This window comes from Saccostrea cucullata, unplaced genomic scaffold, assembly GCF_032062105.1.
Source record: "Saccostrea cucullata isolate Sc308-1 unplaced genomic scaffold, CSIRO_AGI_Scuc_v1 ctg9292, whole genome shotgun sequence".
Classification (NCBI taxonomy): Eukaryota; Metazoa; Mollusca; class Bivalvia; order Ostreida; family Ostreidae; genus Saccostrea; species Saccostrea cuccullata.
In genome coordinates, this window is record NW_026931411.1 from 12,694 (window position 1) to 33,367 (window position 20,674).

The 20,674-nt window shown below is 32.8% G+C and overlaps 2 protein-coding genes across 2 annotated transcripts; one reads left to right on the top strand and one right to left on the bottom strand.

Annotated features, from left to right (window-relative positions):
• Positions 1 to 951: 951 nt before the first annotated feature.
• LOC134232530 (uncharacterized) lies at positions 952 to 6,498 on the bottom strand. Its single transcript, XM_062714507.1, has 4 exons — positions 6,322 to 6,498; positions 2,762 to 2,912; positions 1,612 to 1,744; positions 952 to 1,208 (listed from the first exon to the last, which is right to left on the bottom strand). The coding sequence occupies exons 1-4, from the start codon at positions 6,322 to 6,324 to the stop codon at positions 1,043 to 1,045; spliced, it is 453 nt and encodes a 150-aa protein (XP_062570491.1). The 5' UTR covers positions 6,325 to 6,498; the 3' UTR covers positions 952 to 1,042.
• A 3,295-nt stretch (positions 6,499 to 9,793) lies between these two features.
• On the top strand, positions 9,794 to 16,345 carry LOC134232532 (vacuolar protein sorting-associated protein 45-like). The gene is made up of 14 exons (XM_062714509.1): positions 9,794 to 9,930; positions 10,216 to 10,411; positions 10,513 to 10,592; positions 10,728 to 10,796; positions 11,086 to 11,223; positions 11,719 to 11,829; positions 12,107 to 12,241; positions 12,545 to 12,655; positions 12,946 to 13,113; positions 13,348 to 13,506; positions 13,860 to 13,967; positions 14,332 to 14,453; positions 15,283 to 15,414; positions 15,805 to 16,345. Exons 1-14 carry the CDS (start codon positions 9,838 to 9,840, stop codon positions 15,866 to 15,868), a joined length of 1,686 nt encoding a protein of 561 aa, XP_062570493.1. The 5' UTR covers positions 9,794 to 9,837; the 3' UTR covers positions 15,869 to 16,345.
• Positions 16,346 to 20,674: the final 4,329 nt, after the last annotated feature.

Below are 20,674 nucleotides of genomic sequence, written 5' to 3' on the forward strand. Positions count from 1 at the left end.
GTGGTTGTAGATTTTGTGTATATAGTGATAAACATATGTAATTTTTTCAAAATTAACAAGCATTGACGCCATGTTCTTTTACCGTTGTCATGGCAACAATATCACTACAGAAATTTTGTATTTCCTATTTTGGAGAATAAAGTAATTCCATCTTTCAACAAATAAAGTAACCAAAATACCTTATCTTATCAAGTTCAGAAAGCATATTCATAGAAAAATGTTTAAAAATCATTGATTTTCACAAGGATTTATGAACCCGTTGCTAAGGAAATGAATTTCCTTGGATACCAGTCCCTTCATACGTTAAAAAAAATTGTGTTTTAGTAGGTAGGACAAAGTCTTTTATATACCAAAAGCTTTTGAAAAAATAAAATTTTGACTTTCCATTCAATGCTCGATGCTTGCTGATTTTGACTCTTAAACATTAATCTTGGTGAATTTTCAAAAACATGTTATAACACATAACAATTACTAGTAATAAATCATTACGACATTGGAGAAGCAATGCAACTCTGAACAATGCAAAGGGAGTGAAACTGGCAGATTTATATATGAGGCTTATAAGCCTGTAAGGACAAACAATATATGAAATTCCATCGACTGCAGCTGCTAATTATATTTTTCAATTAGACCCATTATTCTGATGCAAAATAAGAACGGTATTTCTTTTTTATAAGATTCGATGCGCTTTCAAACCTCCTTTTGCTCTTGTTATGTGGTGGGAATGTTCTCTCTCTTCTCCTTTATGATATCTTAATTCTATTATAAAGGTATGAAAATGCATAGATTCAAAACATAGTTCATTTTAACTGAAAGTCGATTCGTTCAAACTTCATTGCATCAATTGGTGAATATACACGCATCTTGTACGAAGACATTTGGGTCAAGACTGAAAAACGAATTTGTTCCCAACATTTCTGTTATATTTTAACAAAGACATATATGTATGTATGCATTTGCAATAAAGTTTTATTTCAGTAGCAAATAATATTTTTTTTAATAAACTCTGTTTAATTAATAGGTCACTACTGTTCTCTATTGATCATTCGTAACTCTTCTGACGACATTTGGCGATGACGCCTTCTAATTTCAGGTCGGACTCGTCATTACACTGGATTTCTGTGTGGACACCAGTCATCTTTCCTCTAAGCGCCTTGGCACTGCTGGCATACAGCATCTTCTGTTTAATGGGAAGAGTATCAGATACCCTGGAAAATTATTGCACAATAAAATTAAATTCAAAAGTAATCTACTAAGATTTTGCATTAAAAATCACCGGCGTAGTTAGATCTACTTATGCGCATGCGTGGAACAAGTGAAAAGGAATGCCAGTAGCCTCGATCAGAAACTTAAGTTCTCTCTATCTAGGTCGTACGTGTAAGCGAAACGCACCTAGCTAGAAATAATCTTGGATTCCCGAATTAATCCAATGTAGTTGTGTCAAATAAAGAAAAACTTTCATTTTGCAATCTTCATACTTTTTTTTTATTGCTATTAGTTTTGACATGGACTCCATATTTTTTATTCTACTGTGTTTAGACTACCATCCCCTTTGGGGGGGGGTGCAAAATTGCAAAATTTATATCATATAAGATGTTAACATTAACTCACCATGTGAAGAAAACTACTTTGTCCAACTCGCGGGTGTCAACATTGTAGTGAACATCGAACACGCCATACCGACCTTCACCGTTAGCGGCAGCTTGAATGAGTTTACCACAAAATTCGTCATACGCCTCTTCCGCTACAAAATAAATATGTATTGCTAGAAATGCTATATTTCACTATTCTTAAATGGTACAATGCTCAGTTGAAACTGTTACGTTTAAAATTGAGATGATTCAATAAATCTTTAGCTCCTATTATTTGTATGACCTCACACATGCAATTACACGAGAATAATGATTATACATTTCTCACTGATTTACATATCCCCCGAAAATTTATGGTTATTTTAACGTTTTTCACACAAGAAATAGAGGAACCTTACCGGGCATTTTGTAAGATAACTACCAGAGGGTTTGTTCCCTCAATATAATTCTTTTGGAAGTGTTTTGCCAACATTAAAATTTTTTGTGTACTTATTTTTCAATACATTTTGTAAATAATTTAGAAATTGGAAGATAATGAATTTTTTTTTATATATAATTAAGAAATAAAAAACAGATATTTGAGTATCTGAGACAAATTTGTAAATATTTACAGTATAGAAAAATCCCTCTTTAATTTCTCAGACATATTGTGACAAAATGCTCTCGGAGGATTTTTATTATACAGTTTGAAACCTTGAGGGGAGTCAGGGAGAGGAAAGGGTTAAAAGGTGATGGGAAGGTTCATAATACATGGGCTCACGGCGGTGGTCAATCGGTCAACGAGGGATGCTTACTCGTCCTCGGCATCTGATACCACCTCTGGAATTTTTAGGACGACCAGGAGACCGTGTTTTATTACCTCTCCACAGATTTGTATGGTTTATATATTATTTTAGATCGACCACGTTATCTTCATAATGTTCGTTATCTTCACCTTTCAGTGGCGGATCCAGAAATCTTGAAAAAAAGGGGGGGGGCTAGTTTGGGGTCAGGATAGGGGTCCACAGCCACACCACAAAAAAAAAACACTGGCTTATCAAATTTTGTGTATTTTCTGACACGAAGGGTGGGGGTGGGCACCCCTCTAAATCCACCAGTGCCTTTTTATTTCTCTCCACAATAAGCAATTTTTTTTTGTTTAACATGTAAAACGGACGTTTTATTCTCACCGCTAGCTTCATCTCTTGGTTTGGTGCTGTCCACCACGATTTCACTGAAATCTTTGTTCAGTTTGTAGATAATGTACCGGTATTTCTTCTTCGATCCCTGGAGATCTTGGTAAGTCTCAAGACATTCGTCTGAAAGTGCCACTCCGGAAGCCTGAAAAGTACAGTAAAACTCGTTTAGTACGAACACGGATATTGCGAATTCACGGATATAGCGAAGTTTTCTTGGGTCTCCAGCTAAATATATTTAACGAATTCTTTATACGGATATTATATAACGAATTACGGATAAAAATAAGGGAGTATTTCCATAGGTCCCAGTGACTTAGTTAAAACCGAATTTACTGTATTATTGTTTTCGGTGTTTTTGGTATAGCCATTTTCTTTTCTTTTTTTACAGCAAGGATGTACAAGCAGTTTTGTTTTAGATGTAAAGAAGAAAAACAATGTTTTATCTGAGAACTGATAACTGTTTGGCATTAACTTAAGATACATCATGTCATCAAAATAGAATATTCTGAAAATTAACTATTGGACATACTAGTATCATTCTGTAGATGTTCCACATAAAAATCTACACAAACTTATCTGTTGCTCTGTCAACACAAACATTACTAAACATTTTTTAAAACAGTATTTTGGCAAATTATAATATTCAGAGGAATAATTAGTGTAAAACATCGAAAATCCTCAAATAGGGATGTCTGTAAAAGATATCCCTCTTTGAACTGAACACCGAAAGAGGGATAGTTGTATAAATATGTCACGTATACATGTTAAAATGTAATTCCAACGGTTTGCTTCTTACTTATTGATAATCTTCAAATTACCATCTGATAGACAACTGACAGGTTTATTGTCCATTTCTAAAAACTTCATTCATTTAATTATTTTGTATTCAATCTAAAATACACTTATAGCATGCATGTCTTGAATCTTCATAGGAGTATGCTATGACTGTAAACCACTGCACATTCTTAAACTTTTTTTGGTTTGGTCTTTATTGTTAAAAATGCGACAATCGTAAAATATATTTATAAACGATAATGCCCCCTACTTTATATGAGTTGTTTAAAACGTGTATTTTTATGTAACATCAGATTTCAAAATACCATCAAGAATTTAGAAATTTTTAATAAACAAAGCATTTGCAAGTGTGTGACCTATTTGAAAGAATTTCCGAGAATTTCTTTCTAACAGGAATTCTATTTTTATATGCTTTCAGTTCATCAGAACTACATGGTACATAGTGTCGTTTCTTTATTATTTAAACCAAGTCCCTTGAAAATATGGTTGGTATAGAGTAGATTCTCAAATGTTTAAAGAAGTTCCCTGGGTGTACGTTGGGGGCAGCAACTCACTCACTCACTCATTCGTCCTTAGACAGCAATAGGGGATCAAAATATATTGGAAGATTGCCACAAACTCGCAATTTAAATGTAATTTGTACAGATATTTGTCCTTACTTTGGAGAAGGGTGAGGCCACAATACGAAAAAATAGAAATTCTCCAAAACTTCTCTTCCTAAAGTCATCAATATCATGATGAATATATTTATGTGGAAACAAACCTTTGGTAGTGAAGATTCGTTATTTGTTCAAATCAAGACGCTTAGTTTTAATAATAGGGTAGGCCACAAAGGGTGATCAAATATTTCCCTAGGTATGCAAGAATATTGGGGAAGATGTGATGAAGAAAAGTAGGACAAACTTATATGTTACTCAAGAAGAGCGTTGTGGCTTTTTTTTTAAAGTATACGAAATCTAGTGGGTTTTTTTTTCAAATTTGTTTCATGTGTCCTTGGATATCCACGATTAAAGACGAGATCACCTGTTGGTATCCGAAAATGATGTTATATAAGGTTTCATAATAACAGCGGCTGAAATATTGACTTTTGAATAAAATTAAGTTTGTGAACAATTTGAATGAACTTCTTGGAAATAATATTTCTAAGTACTAAATATTTCATTCTAGATCTCCTAACTATTAACAGCTTTAAATGTCCTATTTATGTTTCTTTTCTCCGAAGAAGTACATTTACATGTTTACCCCTGGTATATGATATTCAATCTGTCCTTTTCATTCGACCGTAACTGCAGTCACAAATTATTGTGAAATACATTTCATTTTATTTCCACTAAAAATATCTAAACTTAAAAGATATGTCTATATACAGACAAATACAGTGATTTCCATTCACGTGTAAATTGGCTCGTTTGCTCCTTTACAAACTTCCCTAGTGTCAAAACTGGTGAACTTTTGTTACCTGTAGATTTGCTTAATTAACATGTACTATAAATCCTTTCTTTTTTTTCTAAAAAAAAGTGTGACGTCAAGGATTTATGATACAAATCGTTAAACTCGGGGAATATTTTTGAAAACTTTTAAGGGAAATAAACTAAGAATATTAGCTATAGTTATAAACAAGCGTCTTCATATTTGTTTGTATAAGCTATTATACTACACTGAACAAGGAAGGAGAGATAACTGATTATCGATGTTATCTTTTCTAAAAATTCTATAAAAATAGTATACAACTCATATCTCTACAAAACATGTAATGAATATTTTTGGTGCTCCCGTTTTGCTTTGAATTGAACACTAGATTGGAAACTGATTGGCAACCTTATTTGAAAAAAACCCACAAAAAGAAAACAAACAAAAACAACAGAATATTGTCCAAACTCGAAAATACTATTTCCGTCGTGTGTGTGTGTGTGTGTGGGGGGGGGGGGGTGGGGGGAGGGTCCATTATAATAGAAAGTTGAGAGATTGCCTTAGGCCTGGGGCATATATTTACGTACACTTTACGGTACCAATTATATTGTGATTATTCATACCTCAATTTTAATCTACTTTTCATTGAATTCGTTCGTTTAGTAGATTGGCAAATGAAAAGCTTTAAAAAGTTTTTTAATTTCATATTAGATCTATTGGAGTTTCAGTTAAGTTATTTTTCTATAGGGCCAATATTTTGTTTGATTATTTTTTTGTCAACTTCAGATTTTCTATGCGAGCGAAACGGTAATAGGTGCTATTTTTATTTCATTCATTCCGCATAAGCTTTTAAAAAACACAATGCCCATATATGTAGATTTTTTAATATGAAAAAAGAGTAGTATATTTTTCTTCCCCTTTTATTCAAATGTATAACTGCCGCCTTTTTACGCTTAGTATTTAGATGACGATAAAGGAAGTTCTCTTACTTCCGCAGTCATCTTTGCCCTTTTCTAATGTTTTGTCAGCAGAAAAAAAATTCACTAAGCTATATATATAAACTCAAAAATCGCAGGATCATCGTTTTTGTTTTCCTTGTATTCAACATCTAGGCTCAACTTCCGTCTATGTAAGTCTAAAAATGCTTTGCGGGCGTTTCCCCGAAAATTTTCCCCGTTTTTGAAAACAAAACAAATTAACAAAAGTTAAGATTTCAAAAGGGTTCAAACCTTAACAAACATTATACAAGCAAATATCACAAGCTTAAATTTAAAGTCACGGTATCAACATGCAAAGTACAGATGAAATTAACAAGAAATTTATCATAATATGGAGAAGTAGCCTACCATTGTATATATTCACACAGACGAGTCAATCCAAGTATCGCAGTGACTACAAACGACAAGTATAAAGTTTCCTGTCGGCTTAGGACTAATATCCGGGTACAAATAATACCTAATTTAGAAGTCGTTCTGTCGTCACAAATGAGGAAATACAGAATGAGACACAGACGTCCAGCTGTTTTATATGGCTTAGGATGAGGGGGAAATGGGGAACGTCATTTGAATTACTTCCGCTGCGAGAGAAAGAGCATAGAGCGTGTACAAATGTGTACATCAACTTACTTGGGTTTAAACGGGTCTGTAATGTACATGCACAGATAGAAGGGGGGGGGGGGAGAGAGAGAATAAACTATTTACATAAATTCATAATTTCATATACATATGTATGTGTATGTTACCATACAACTTGTTTTACATGTTTATATCGGTATAACATCTCATTTAAAGATTTATAAAACAAACCTTTCAACAAATGAAATACAACCCAAGTTCCAAGAACTCTTAAAAGCGGGACAAGCGAAATGAATACCTAAAAGAATTTTATTATCAAAAAGCCAGGTATCCGCTTTCATGCACATAGGATTTCTATTTTCTTGTTACATGTATCTACCATTTTCATCGGGTTGAACGCTCAATCGGGAAAGACTTTCAAGGTAAAAAGGCTTATAATAGTGCCCATCCTCTCATTCAACTACCACTCCTAACTTTTCGGGGTATAAACGTTTTCGAATTTTGATGTAAAATTCTATTCTGAATCAAAATTAACCTTCAAAGGGATTCTTTTTAAAAAGCCTAAAGTTTTTGAAGAGTTGCGATACGATTAATTTAGTTTCATTAATTCACGGTCCATGGGAATCAATTTCAGTTTTTTACGGGGGCACAGCCATAGTTTTTTAGTTGTGGCACTATCAACTACCAAAATTTCCTTGATAAGGCACCAGAGGAGGCACTTTCATTTGCGTCTTTCATCATATATATTATATCAATAGGTTTCATTTTCTACTAAATATACCACGTCAAGGCATAGGCGTCGGAAGCAATTTGAAAGGGGGGGGGGCTAAACCAACAAAAAAGGTAATCCCCCCAATTTTCAATGCCTATATTATGTCTATCTTTGCAAAAAAGTGGGGGGGGGGTGTTGAAGCACACCCCCCGGCCCTGACGCCTATGCAAAAGCACAAGACAAAGTATTCTATTTTCAGCTTAGTATATAACCATCACATTCTTTGTCCTTCAGTTGTAAATGGCAGTTGACCTTCTCGATTTGAATTAAACGCGATTTTTATTGCAGTACTATCATATTGGCCATTTAACTGCTGTTTACACAAATTCACCTTAAAAGTGAGGCGCTGGGTTATTTTCACTTTATTTAATTAACCATATGTGCAATCAACTGATAGGAATATACAAGTAAAAGTAGGTTCCTCTTTCTTAAGCGCTTTAATTATTTCGTTCAATTTGCATTTTAGAATGACAAGGCAAACTTCAAAATTTACGGCAATGAGCAAATTTTTTTTTTTTTTTTTTTTTTTTTAGATCAAAATCAAAGGGTCAAAATTAATGGCATCTTGTGTCTTGCGAAAGGCCTTGTCACAATAAATACGAATTGTGAAATACGAAAGCCCTAGCACCAAAAGTTAAGACCAAGGCTATTTTTAAAATGGGTCAAACTCGAATGTCAAGTTCAAAGGGGCATCGTTTTGGATATCAAAAGAAAGGTTTTGGCACAAGGAATTCGAATGTGAAATATAAAAGACCTAGAACTAACTGATCAAATGTTATGGCTTAAATTAGATTTAAGTTTTTTAATGTATCAAACTGTAAGGTCAAGGTATGTACGTCAAAAATATTTATCTTCTTCTTTCTATAAAGTGAAGGGCCGCTGCTGCGGCATTTGCTCACTTTAATTAGAGCAATATGAGCTGTATCTTCCAAAATTTTATTTTGCTGGTAAAATGTGCTATTATGATTAATTTGAATTTAATTTAAACCCTTATGACCAATAAGCCCAAAATAAAGTTTAAAAATGTTTCAGAAGAAATAATTCTGTACAACCGAACATACAGATTTATATAAGAAATCATTATTGTACAGGACGACAATAATTCAATTTTGCTTCAATCAAAGCTAATAAAAAAAATTCCATCGCGAATATGAACAACATAAGTTTATAAATGATTTATTTTTCTGTCATTAAATTAGTAAATCACAAATTTGCAATAAAAATTCCGATGTCAAACATGCAGCTCATATTGCTTTAAAAACGTGTACGTGAGGGGGACTCCACGCATCTATTTATACAATTTTAGAAACTGGTAAAAACATGTCCTGCTTCATTTACAGTGCTTAGATCCCTGACTCCTGGTCTTAAAGGACTCCAGGGAAATGGCCGTGGTGGTGTCTTCTGGCAGCTGGTTCCATATATACACGTGTATTATAAATAAGCATATTTATTTTAAAAGATCTCGCACATTTAATATACACAGGGGAAATATGAAAGCCCTAGGACCAATTGTTTTAAAAAGGGTCAAGATTAAAGTTTAGTATTAAGGCCGAACTCCGAGGTCAAGGTCAAACACTACGGAGTATATAGATGTTGGTACCTAAAGAACTGAGCAAAATCTATGTTTCCACAAATCTTCAAGTACGGTACATTGCACATAGCATAAAAATAGACCCCACCACACTGTGATCAACCTGCGTTAAACTTTCAATTCAATTCAATTTCTTTATTGATTCACCAAACATGTTGGCATACAACCATGTTACATATAAAAGACAAGTAATGAAATACATACATGCAAGTATATGGATCAGTGAAGTCAACAATGCAGAGTATAACAACTTGAAGATTAAACATAATCATTATGCAAGCAATATAGTATGAACAGTGATGAGCTAATAAATGCATTAAATAAATATATTATAATTGTGCTTTATTTTTGGAACGCAATTCAAAACATTCATATAAAAATTCACACAGCCTTCTAGAATGAACTGCATTATCAGGATTACATAATACTTTACAATGATTTTCTTTCAATATGTTATCGTTTAAATTACAGATGTTCAAAGAACAGTACTTTTTTCGCAAATCTATATATAAGGGACAGTCATATATGAAATGTATTTCACTTTCTACAACAGTTTTACAATAGTGACAAAAACGCGATTCTTTTGGGATACAAGGCTTTGAATATCTGCCTACTTCAATTTCCAAAGGATGTGCAGAAATTCTCAGTTTTGTTAATTTAGAACGTATAGCTTTATTTATTTAAAGGAAATTGAAAACAACCCCCCACCCCCAACACACACACACTTTTAAAATTATTGTCACGTTTTCCGCTAGATCAGCTGTATAAAACCGAATCAAATACTTCTTGGAAGATATGTGACTTCCAACTATTTCTCCTCTTCTTTTCATTTCGGAAAAGCCTCCTCGAGGTGGGTTTCTCACTTTAGTCTCTATGTAGCTCTTCCTGTAAGAAAATTCGGTCGATTTTCTGTACTGCTGTCAAAATGAATGTTATTTTGGCAATAAAACAGTACATCAGTAAGATGATAGAAGAGAGTGGACCTGGTATGAAGGTTCTACTGATGGACAAAGAAACGGTAAATCTGTGTACATTTTTATTGCGTTCGTTTGCTTAGTTTATAAATAGATAACTTTTGGGTGTAGAGCAGCTGTAACGTTAGAACTTGGACGTCTAAATCTGTATATCAACAATGTTTGTATCAGATGAAGTTATTGTAAATTAGGGGGGTTATAGTAAAACAACTTTCTCAAATATATATTTTTGAATACAAGTTTTGTAGTTTATTTCAGTGACATTTTCATGTTCATAATTTGAAGGCTTTATTTTTTACAGTTTTCATTTTTTTTTTTCATTTTTGCAGACAAGTATTGTGAGCATGGTGTATGCACAGTCAGAAATTTTGCAGAAGGAAGTCTATTTGTTTGAGAGGATAGACTCGTCAGGCCGTGAGACAATGAAACATTTAAAGTGCATAACATTTCTCCGGCCTACGAAAGAAAATGTTGAACTTCTAGCGCAAGAACTTAGAATGCCAAAATATGGACTGTATTACATCTGTAAGTATAATATATAAATATAGCAGTTATCTTTCCATGTTAAGATTGTATGATCAAGTTTTATTGAATGGAGATTAGGATTTTTTCTTGTTATATTTAAGATTTTAGCAATGTGATCAGCAAACAAGATGTCAAAGTTTTAGCAGAAGCAGATGACCAAGAAGTGGTGCGAGAAGTCCAGGTGAATATATTATTTAAAAAATCTTCTTAAAAAGAAATACTATAGTACAAATGTAACATTTTTTTAAGAACCGTCATATACTAAGTTGACGAAGGGGATGCTATTTGGGACTTGAAGTATGCTGTTTCATTTCAGGAATTCTTTGGTGACTACATAGCAGTGAATCCCCACCTGTTTACATTAAACATCCCAGGATGTTGCCAAGTAAGTTTTCGAAATATCTTAGACTAATAGTTTGAGTTCCTACATTTCACTATATATCATAAGTTGTCACTGTAACTGAATATTTGTACAGCCTTGGTAGTTTTTTTATGAATGTAAAATTTATCACACAGGGTAAAGTGTTGCTGAATATTTATTTAATCATTATATTGGTGACTGTAGGCTGCAAACAGATCAACTATAGCTCATGGAATGAGAAGAGTAAATAAATCTTTCTCTAATCAAGAAAAATGCAATCTTTACTTTAAAATTTTTATTTCTCCATTTACAGGCTCTGAATTGGTCTCCTGGATCTTTGTCCAGGACAGTAGAGGGATTAACATCAGTGTTACTGTCACTCAAAAAATGTCCAATGATTCGCTATCAGAACTCCTCAGAAATGGCTAGGAGACTGGCAGAAAATGTCAGGGTAAGGGAGAAAACTTTGTGCCAAATCGTTCTGATCTGAAAGCAAATTAAGGTAAAATTTAGTATTCATGGAGATGTAATGATTTCTTATATTCTTACTGATATCTTTTTTTGAGATGACATAAATGAGCCTTGTATGTCAGTGTCCAGCAGAAAATGGTGACCTTTTCAAATCATTCCCTATTACTGTAAACAGGGAAATTTTCGCCCCCCATTTTATTTTCGCCCCTTTCGCCCTACCCTCATTTGGGCGAATTCAAAGAATACAGTATAATTTCTTAAACAAAACTATGACTGGGCGAATTTAAAACGGGGCAAAATTCTTTACAAGCGTGAAAGGGCGAAAATAACCCTGTATACAGTATTTTCATTTTCTTTGTTATCTTTGCTAATTTAGTTCCTAGAATGGTTCCGATGCTGATTTGCTGACAAATGAAGGCTGAGAACTAAATTTTACAGAAATTTCATTTTCTTAATACGTGTGTTATGTTTTTAGAATACTATAAACAGAGAGGCGGCACTGTTTGAGTTCCGTAAAACAGACGTAGCGCCAGTGTTGGTGATTTTAGACAGAAGAGATGATGCTGTTTCACCACTTCTTAATCAGGTCTGTATTTCACCTGTTTAGAAATAGTAACAGATTACACTTATGGATGACATAGAAAAATTACTGATAATGCAGTGTGTTCTTGGTTAACTGTTAACTTGCAATTCGAAATTCATTGTCTAAAAATGCTAGATCAAAGTCCTTTATTAAATCAGATGAACTTTTCACTGAATTTTCACATTGGTTAATATTGCAAGACTTGTCTTTAATATTTAATTTCTGTGTTTTCACTTTTGCATTATTTAGTCAAGCCTTCATTTAAAATAATTTTTTGCAGTGGACTTACCAAGCCATGGTTCATGAACTTCTAGGAATAAACAATAATCGCATCAATCTATCAGATGTACCAGGAATCTCCAAAGATCTGAAGGAGGTAGTTCTGTCAGCTGAACATGATGAATTTTATGCCAATGTAAGTAACATATGTTCAGAATTATGAAAAAGATGGCAGGCTAAACTTTATATACCTGTATTTAATACATGTACTTGACTAGATGAAATTGATATACTGGAAAATACATATAACTGTAAATATGACCCTTTTTTAGCTCAATAACATCATTCTTTTTTTTCAGTATTGAATTTCTGATATAAATAATGTTATTTGAAAAAAAATTGCTAATTTTTAACTGCCAGTTCATAATTTTATATTTTTGCACAATGTATAAAGAGACAGATGTTTACATGATAGAATTTATGCTTTCTTACTTAACAGAATATGTACAATAATTTTGGAGAGATAGGAACAAACATCAAAGATCTTATGGAGGAATTTCAGAAAAAGTCACAAAGTACAGCAAAAGTGGAATCCATCGCTGACATGAAAGTATGTACAGATTTATGAAAGGTTTACATTCTAGTTTTCTTATGTTTGTTTCTCTTTTGCAGTTTAGTAGGGGAGGAGCCATGCTTTCAACAATTTGTATGATTGTTTCTTTGAGAATCTCTTTCTCTTAAAGATCAGAGGCAAAATCATTTCTTGCCAAGGTCTTTTTAGAAGAGTAATGTTGAAAAAAGACACATTTTAAGTGTCATCATTTGACAATAGACCCGTTGAAACGTTATGAAGAAGAAAGCAAACAAAAATCAACTGTCCTCTGATATTCTCTGTTTTAGGCTTTCATAGAGAACTACCCCCAATTCAAAAAGATGTCAGGCACTGTTGCAAAGCATGTGGCAGTTGTGGGGGAATTATCTCGGCTAGTCACTAAACATCATTTGATGGAGGCATCGGAACTAGAGCAGGAATTGGCATGTCAAGGGGACCATTCAGCTTGTTTACAGGTAACAAGCAGAAGCTCAGCCAAGAAAATAACACATTTCACATGTGCATAATCCAAGCAATCTGCACAGGAAAATGTTTTGTCAAGGGAACACCCTTTATGTTCACATTTAAATCAACTATCAAATAGACAATTTTTATATATGTTCATCAGTAGTCCTTCATTTGCTCAGTTACCACTTTTCAGGACAATATACCTGATGCGTAAATAACTTTTTTTGTGTTTTTTTTTTCAGAGGATAAAATCTTTGTTATCCAATGACAAACTACAGCCATTAGATATGCTGCGTCTGGTGATGTTGTATGCCCTACGATATGAGAGTCACAGTAATAATGACATATCAGGACTGTTAGATGTTCTACGCAAAAAAGGAGTCAGTGACAAACTCAGAAATGTACGTAATAAGGTTCCGGATACTCTGATAAGAGAGATAACTCTTAATGACATGAAATGTCCATATAAATTTTTTGATGATTTATATTTTTTTCTTTTTTATGGTCTGATTTTACTACACAAGCTAGACTAAAATTGTTTGTATTGTACTTTTAGAATACTTATCTTTTGAAAAATCATAAGATCTAAAGCAACATTTTATATGAGTGTCTGGAGGGTTTATGAACTCTAAGACCAAAATGTCATCTTATGCAAACATTTCATGAATTCATGTATTAACTATTTCCACACTTTTCAAAGAGCCACTTTCTGTTTTTCATACCATGTGTAATAATGAGAGTTTGATCTTTGTAGTTAGTCCCTGCCGTCTTGGAATATGGAGGTCGTAAAGCCAGGGGCAGTGATTTGTTTGGTAACCAAGATGCAGTAGCTATGACCAAGAGGTTTTTCAAAGGGTTGAAGGTAGGAAAGCACCACTTCTTTCTCACTTTCTTTATTTGTACAGTAGCTGCAAGTTTTGTTGATCAACTTGACAAGACTCATATTTGCAGCTAATGCAGTGGTGTACAGTAAAACATGTTTAAAACAAGGTTCCAGGGATGGATGATTTTGCTTCATTGTATTAAAAGTAATTTTTATATGTTAAGTTCAAAAAATATTTTAAAACACCTGGAAAGAAAATCTTCTTCATGTAACCATCAGTTCATTATTAGTGTGTTCGTTACAAGCATGTTTTACTGTATTTGCTTCATGAATGAATTATTTAAAGTCTGGACTTTTGCATTCAGTGTGATAGAAATTAGAAGATTTCTAAAATTCATTTCAGGGAGTTGAAAATATATACACCCAACATAAACCAGTTATGTTTAATGTTTTGGATCAGCTGATCAAAGGAAAGTTAAAGGAGGGAAGTTTTCCATACCTGGGTACAAGTGTTCTTAAAGAAAGGTAGGCTGAATTTTAACATGCTTTAATACACAAAATGGAATATTTTATTTTATTATACCTCTGTGAATTTGTTCAATATAAAAACATGACCCTACTGTGAAATAGTTTTTGTGCTATCTGCCCATGGTGAAATAGTCATCAAACTATTCACCGGCAGCATTCTGTTTCCCTCGCTTTTCATCTCGGAAAACTTCTGGTTTTATACGGATTGTGACGCGCATATATTATGACGTAACAAAAGTTAAGTCAGCATCGGTATAATATGGAATATCATAATTGTGTGTACCCTGAACTCCCAAAAGTTAACAAAAGTTAAGTCAGCATCGGTATAATAAAACACCAATTTACTGACTATTCGGACAATAGCAAGTTTATCGTCCCCCTCGACAGCAAACTATTTCCCTCGGCTGCGCCTCGGGAAATAGTTTGCTGTCTTGGGGAAATAAACTTCCCTATGTCCTCATAGCCAGTAAATAGGTGTATAATATTTACCAGTATTTGTTGCAACGGATTCTTTTAATAGAATGCATAGAATGCACTCATTAACATTTGTAGCCTTAGATAAAAAAAAAACAACACATTTTTGAAAAAAAAAAAATCAAGTTTATATACATGTATGTGTTTTCCATATAAATGGACTATTGTATGGATATATATGCAACTATCCTTGTTTGGACTTCTAAGATTCTGAAAACCAAAACATTCTCTGTTCAAGTCTTAGTAAAGATATGGTGTCCATTGTAGAAAATAATCCTATAATCTTAAAGGCAAAGTAAAACATTTTTTTTTCATAAAAGACTAACTAAGTGATGTTAAAAATCATTTTCAGACCTCAGGATATTATTGTGTTTATGATTGGAGGGGCCACTTATGAGGAAGCTATGACTGTTCACACTCTTAATAGAACCACCCCTGGTGTCAGAGTGGTGCTAGGATCCACCTCGGTTCTTAACTTCAAAAGGTGAGACTGTAATATTTTTTCCCCTGATTTCTATGAAGCAATGTATTTCCACACAGACTTTAGTATCTTTAACATTAGGCTCGGGAGCCATAAAACTTGGACTCACTCATTTTTTATCTCAGTCTCACTTTTCTACTATCAATTCAATGGAAATAGTGAGACTGAGATGAAAAGTGAACTCTCCTCAGTTTTATGGCCCGAAGGCCAGTAGCTCAAATACCACATATCCGAGGGCTTGGAAGTTCCATGTTTTTTTTTTAAACAATTGTAACCTTAGTATCTCAAATCCATTGCTATCTCAAATTTTATCTTATTCCCACTGAGTTTGAGATAACAAGATTTGACTGTATGTACTTTTTTTTAAGTGAATAAATATTTATTCTTTTGCAGTTTTATGGATGAAGTCATGCAGGCCGTAAGGGGCCAGCCTTCCAATCGTTTAGGAACAAGATGATGGAGTCAAAACCATGTTTAATATGTCTGTGATTTTACACGTGCTTAATTTTGTCACAAACCATTAATACAGAAACCAAAAATGTACACAGCAGTTGTGACATTTCTGTTATTAAAGGAATCTATTGAGGAGTCTTGAAGAAGTAAAAACAAATACATTGTTATTGAAAAGAGGCATTCCAGTGTTTTCTGTGTTGAAAAACATAGTTGTTCATGTAATTCTATCAAGATGTTCTAAAATAGCTTCAAAAGATGTTCAATTATAGTGACTAAGGCATAGTGATTGAACTTGATTGTTATATATGTACTTCTGAAACTTTAACTCTGATCAAATTGTATGGATTCAATAATAAAGAATTATCTACATATTAAATGTTTTAGGCATTGAAAGGTCACAGTCATATACTGAATAATGTTTGAAATGAAAACATATGTCAGATTTCAACTTTATATGCACCTTAGTTCATTGTAGCTTCAACATTGGCTTTTCTGACATATTGAAACAACAGATTTTTTTCTGTAACTTACTGTGTCTGAAAATATATATATATAAATTAAATCTTGTGAATCAGAATTTAAGTTTTATAACAAAAAAATATAAATTGTGAGTGCAATATTTTCGCAGAAGTATTAATAAAAACCTATTTAAAACATGTACATGTATATACAGATACACTGTATCAGAATATAAATTTGGTACCATAAATGAAAATATTTTAATTTTGGACATTTGGGGCTTGTGCAATATGTAAATTAGGATTAGAATGTACATTTCATGTACATGTATATCTTGTTCAACCTTTTCAATGAATAAATAATTTGAAAATTTACATTATTTCTTTGTTGGAATGTATAAGCTTGTTAATTTGCTCCAATGTGTCAGAGTAGCAGTATGTTATTCTATATGCTAGGTAATATTTTTATCACTTTTGCATCATACCTAAATGAAATCATGTTTTATTAGTGTTTAATTTATGATAATGACTTTTATTTCATGCTTCCTCTTTTACCCTTTAAATGGCAAAATAATGCATATTTTGCGTTAATACACTTTTTCAGTTTTCATTAAGCTCCTCTGAATATCTCCTCCTGTTGGTTTGATGCTTTTGCAGAAAAAAAAACAGTTGAAGCAGAGACAGGTCTCTGGTTGAAGGGTAAAAATCGTTTTCTCCATTTCATGACTCATATGCTCTAACTTTGACATATTCAAAAAATATGCTTATAATGGAATAAATTTGTGTATAAATGTAGAAACAGGTGCGGATTCTTGTAGTTTTGAAATGTTAAATAACCAAATGTCTTAATACAGTCAAACTTTGATATCCTAAACTTTCATATTCCGAATACATGAGTTGATTGGATACCAAAGTGTTCCTCCTTTGAAAAAAAATTAAAATAAATAAATGATAAAAACGATCTTTATTTTTCAGCCGTTAATATTGTCCGAAGATGTCAATTATAGATTTGTTCAATTTTGTTTTAGACTTTTGTTGCTACTCTAGTAGTGATCTTAATGGGGGGGATCATAGATTTAATTTTTCATCAGAGTGGATTGATAAATTTTGGTTTTAATCAGTTATTTCACAGTACTGTAGGTAATAAAGTATTATTTGCAATCAAGATTAAAAGGAACGTATAATTTTAACACTGAATTTTAAATATACTAGTAAACATTGAAGATATTCCACATGCATCGACGTAAAAGACGTACAGTGCAGGGAAATAATTTTGTTACAGCATCAATGCTGGTTTTGGTGCTTCCTATGCTTGCTGATTTTGATGCTTCCTTTGCTTGCTGATTTTGATGCTAGTTATCCTTATCCTGATCCTGGTTTGATCCTTATCCTGATGCTGGTTTGAAACTAGGTCAATGCTAGTAATGCTACCGGAAGTAGGATTATCCTGCCGGAAGTGGATAATTCAAAAAACAGCATCGCTATTTTAAGCCATTTAAAATAATTTTTGGGGTAATTTTTATTTGTTATTTGTATTAAATGACTTTCTTTTATCTGTTTTCAGTTTTTACCGAAAAAATTTGCGATTTTTAACTAATTTCGTTTTGTCGTATCGCAATCGTAAAAAAACAAAATGGCGACATACATGTAGTGGAAGTTGGATTGAAGTTGGAAGTAAATCTTCATCTTGTGATCGTTACATAGTTATTTGATATTGATTGTAGCTAAAATGCGGTGATTTATCCTTTTTGTGAGGCGATTTCAGTAGGTGGAATAGCCCTAATGTGTGCAACGTGTAAGCATGGAAACGTGATGGACAATGAACATGATGAATGTCAAATCCAGACGAAAATTTACTGCGTGTCCTGTGAATATTTTAGCGAAAATATTATGCTTTAGCCTAAATGGAAAAGTCGTTATCCAAGGAACCAATTGATCATCAGTACAGTCACTGCAACCACTCAGAGGGTATGTAAACAATGTTTTTTTTTTAAAAAATAAGATTATATGAAAATAGTGAAGCTTAAGTGAAACAAATTCAGTGTAACAAAAAATTAAAATCTCAAAATTCTGAGCGATTAAAGCATTTCAACATGTTAAACCCATGTGATTTTAAAGGTCATTTTTACAATTGAATAAAAAATAAATGAATTTTTTTTTAAAATATAGAATCTGCTGATGCAGTATTCTGTAGTTACATGTAATCCACAAAGTATCAAGTCAAATTATACATAACCCATTGTTGCAACCACGGCCAAAATGTACAACCTTCTCCCATTCTGACCGTGGTCAAATGAGAAAGAATATTTTGTAGCTCGATCATTAATATTTTGTAGCTCATTAAAATATTGACCATTTGCAAATAAAGCAAAGCAAGATATTTTACTTTAATCATGATACCTACTTAAAATGATCTAACTGTGTCTCGGTACAGGCCCTCACCACAGTTAGAATACGTCCCATATACTTGCAATGTAGCAAATCAGAGCGGATCCCCTCCGAAATGATTTTGAAGAATATGAAAAATTTGCATTGGGAATATCTACCAAAATAATCAAAACAAACCTTCTTTAGATTGCTTATGCCTTTAATCCCAAAAAAATAATCCATATAGATATGAAAATCCAATTAATTTTCTCAATGTTTTTCTCTCAATTCAAATTTATTACCTGCCATGTTTACATTCGGAACTCTCTAGATTGTTCCTAGTAAATGCACTATGCAAGTTATCGCACGTGTTAACCTTGGCTACATTACGAATACACGAAACGAATTCTATCGTTAAACCGGGTCTGTAGGACAATATCATTTAACACGATAGAACATTCTATTTACATGATACCCAGCCACAGTGTAAGAAACACTGTTGAATAAATGTAAATTGATCATTTCAATTGGGATGGAAAGAAACCCATGTTCACTTACAATGTCATATGACGTAACAATCAAGATTGAGGCATCAAGATAAAGATTAGGAAATTTTTTGATCAAGCGGCCAAGAGCAGGAGAGCTTTATGCTTACAACGTGGTAATGTACATATATAACGTGACCAACTGATAACCAAGTCCACTCAAACGTAGTACAGTGTACATGTATTTCAACATTTGAACCAATGTAGAAGTCAACTCTTAAACAATAGTATACATGGTTACAGATTTTATCCTTGCAGTCTTAGTTAGGCTGTTCCCTATCAAGTACTGTCCTGTGTCTGGTTTACAAGTAGAATCTAGATTGTACTAAAGGCTTTAAACAGATAATAATTTTTTCAGAAGGCAGATATGTATCTATCCTTATATTTGAGCTACAATACAATGTCAATATGTATCACATATTCGAATTGGTCATGTTGATCAGGAAGTCTTTTTTTGTATTGGACAAGATGTGTTTGTGAAACACTGTGCGGCCGGCGGTAGCAAAGTTAAAAAAAACTGTTTTAGCATATAGGTCACAGTCTAGATCATAAGGTCATTGATCTCAATGTCATTTGAAAGAAACTTTAATAGTGGAATATGCATACCGAATATGAAGTCTCCATCTCCTATGATTCAAAACTTACGGTAAAAGTTCGAAAGAACTATTTTAAGTATTTAGGTCACAGTCAAGGTCACAAGGTCATTGAAGTTGATGTCTTTTAAAGTTGAGTATGCCTGTCAAATATCAAGTCTCTACCTCTCAGAGTTAAAAAGTTATGACAAATGTTCAAATTGACAGACAGATAAACAGCTGAACAGATAAACAGACAGGACATAAACAATATACGCCTCAGATCTATCGATCCGAAGGCATAAAAATTTTAAGAACAAACCATTTCTTCACAATTATTTATGAATAATATTCATTTGATTTAAAAGAAAAAGCTGTATTACTATTATTCATGGTATATCCGCTGTAAAACAAAATTATTTTATATAAGTGGTAAGAATTATTACTGGTAACTATGTATTTTAATTTATATAAAAATTTTGATTTTATATAAAATATGTTAATCGTATATAATTAACACAAAATATAAGTATAAACAAAAAAATGCCTTATTCTTTTGCGATATTTAAATATTTTTACATACATATTGATCGATATACGTATACTTAATCCTCACACAGAATCTTTATTATTATAATCGATTAATCATTTCAGCCTCAATGGCTCCTTTTAAATTTTACTGGAGTTAAAAAAGAAAAGATGAGTGTTTGAAACTAGGATCATAACTTTGATATTAAATAGCCAAATTATGTTCAGTTTGTAAAGTTACTTATTGTCATTGTGCCCCTATTTCATAGGAAAAGTACTTTAAGGTTTTAGTTAGAGTCAGTGACAATTTATTTTCTTTTGCCTGGAAAAAAAATTAAAT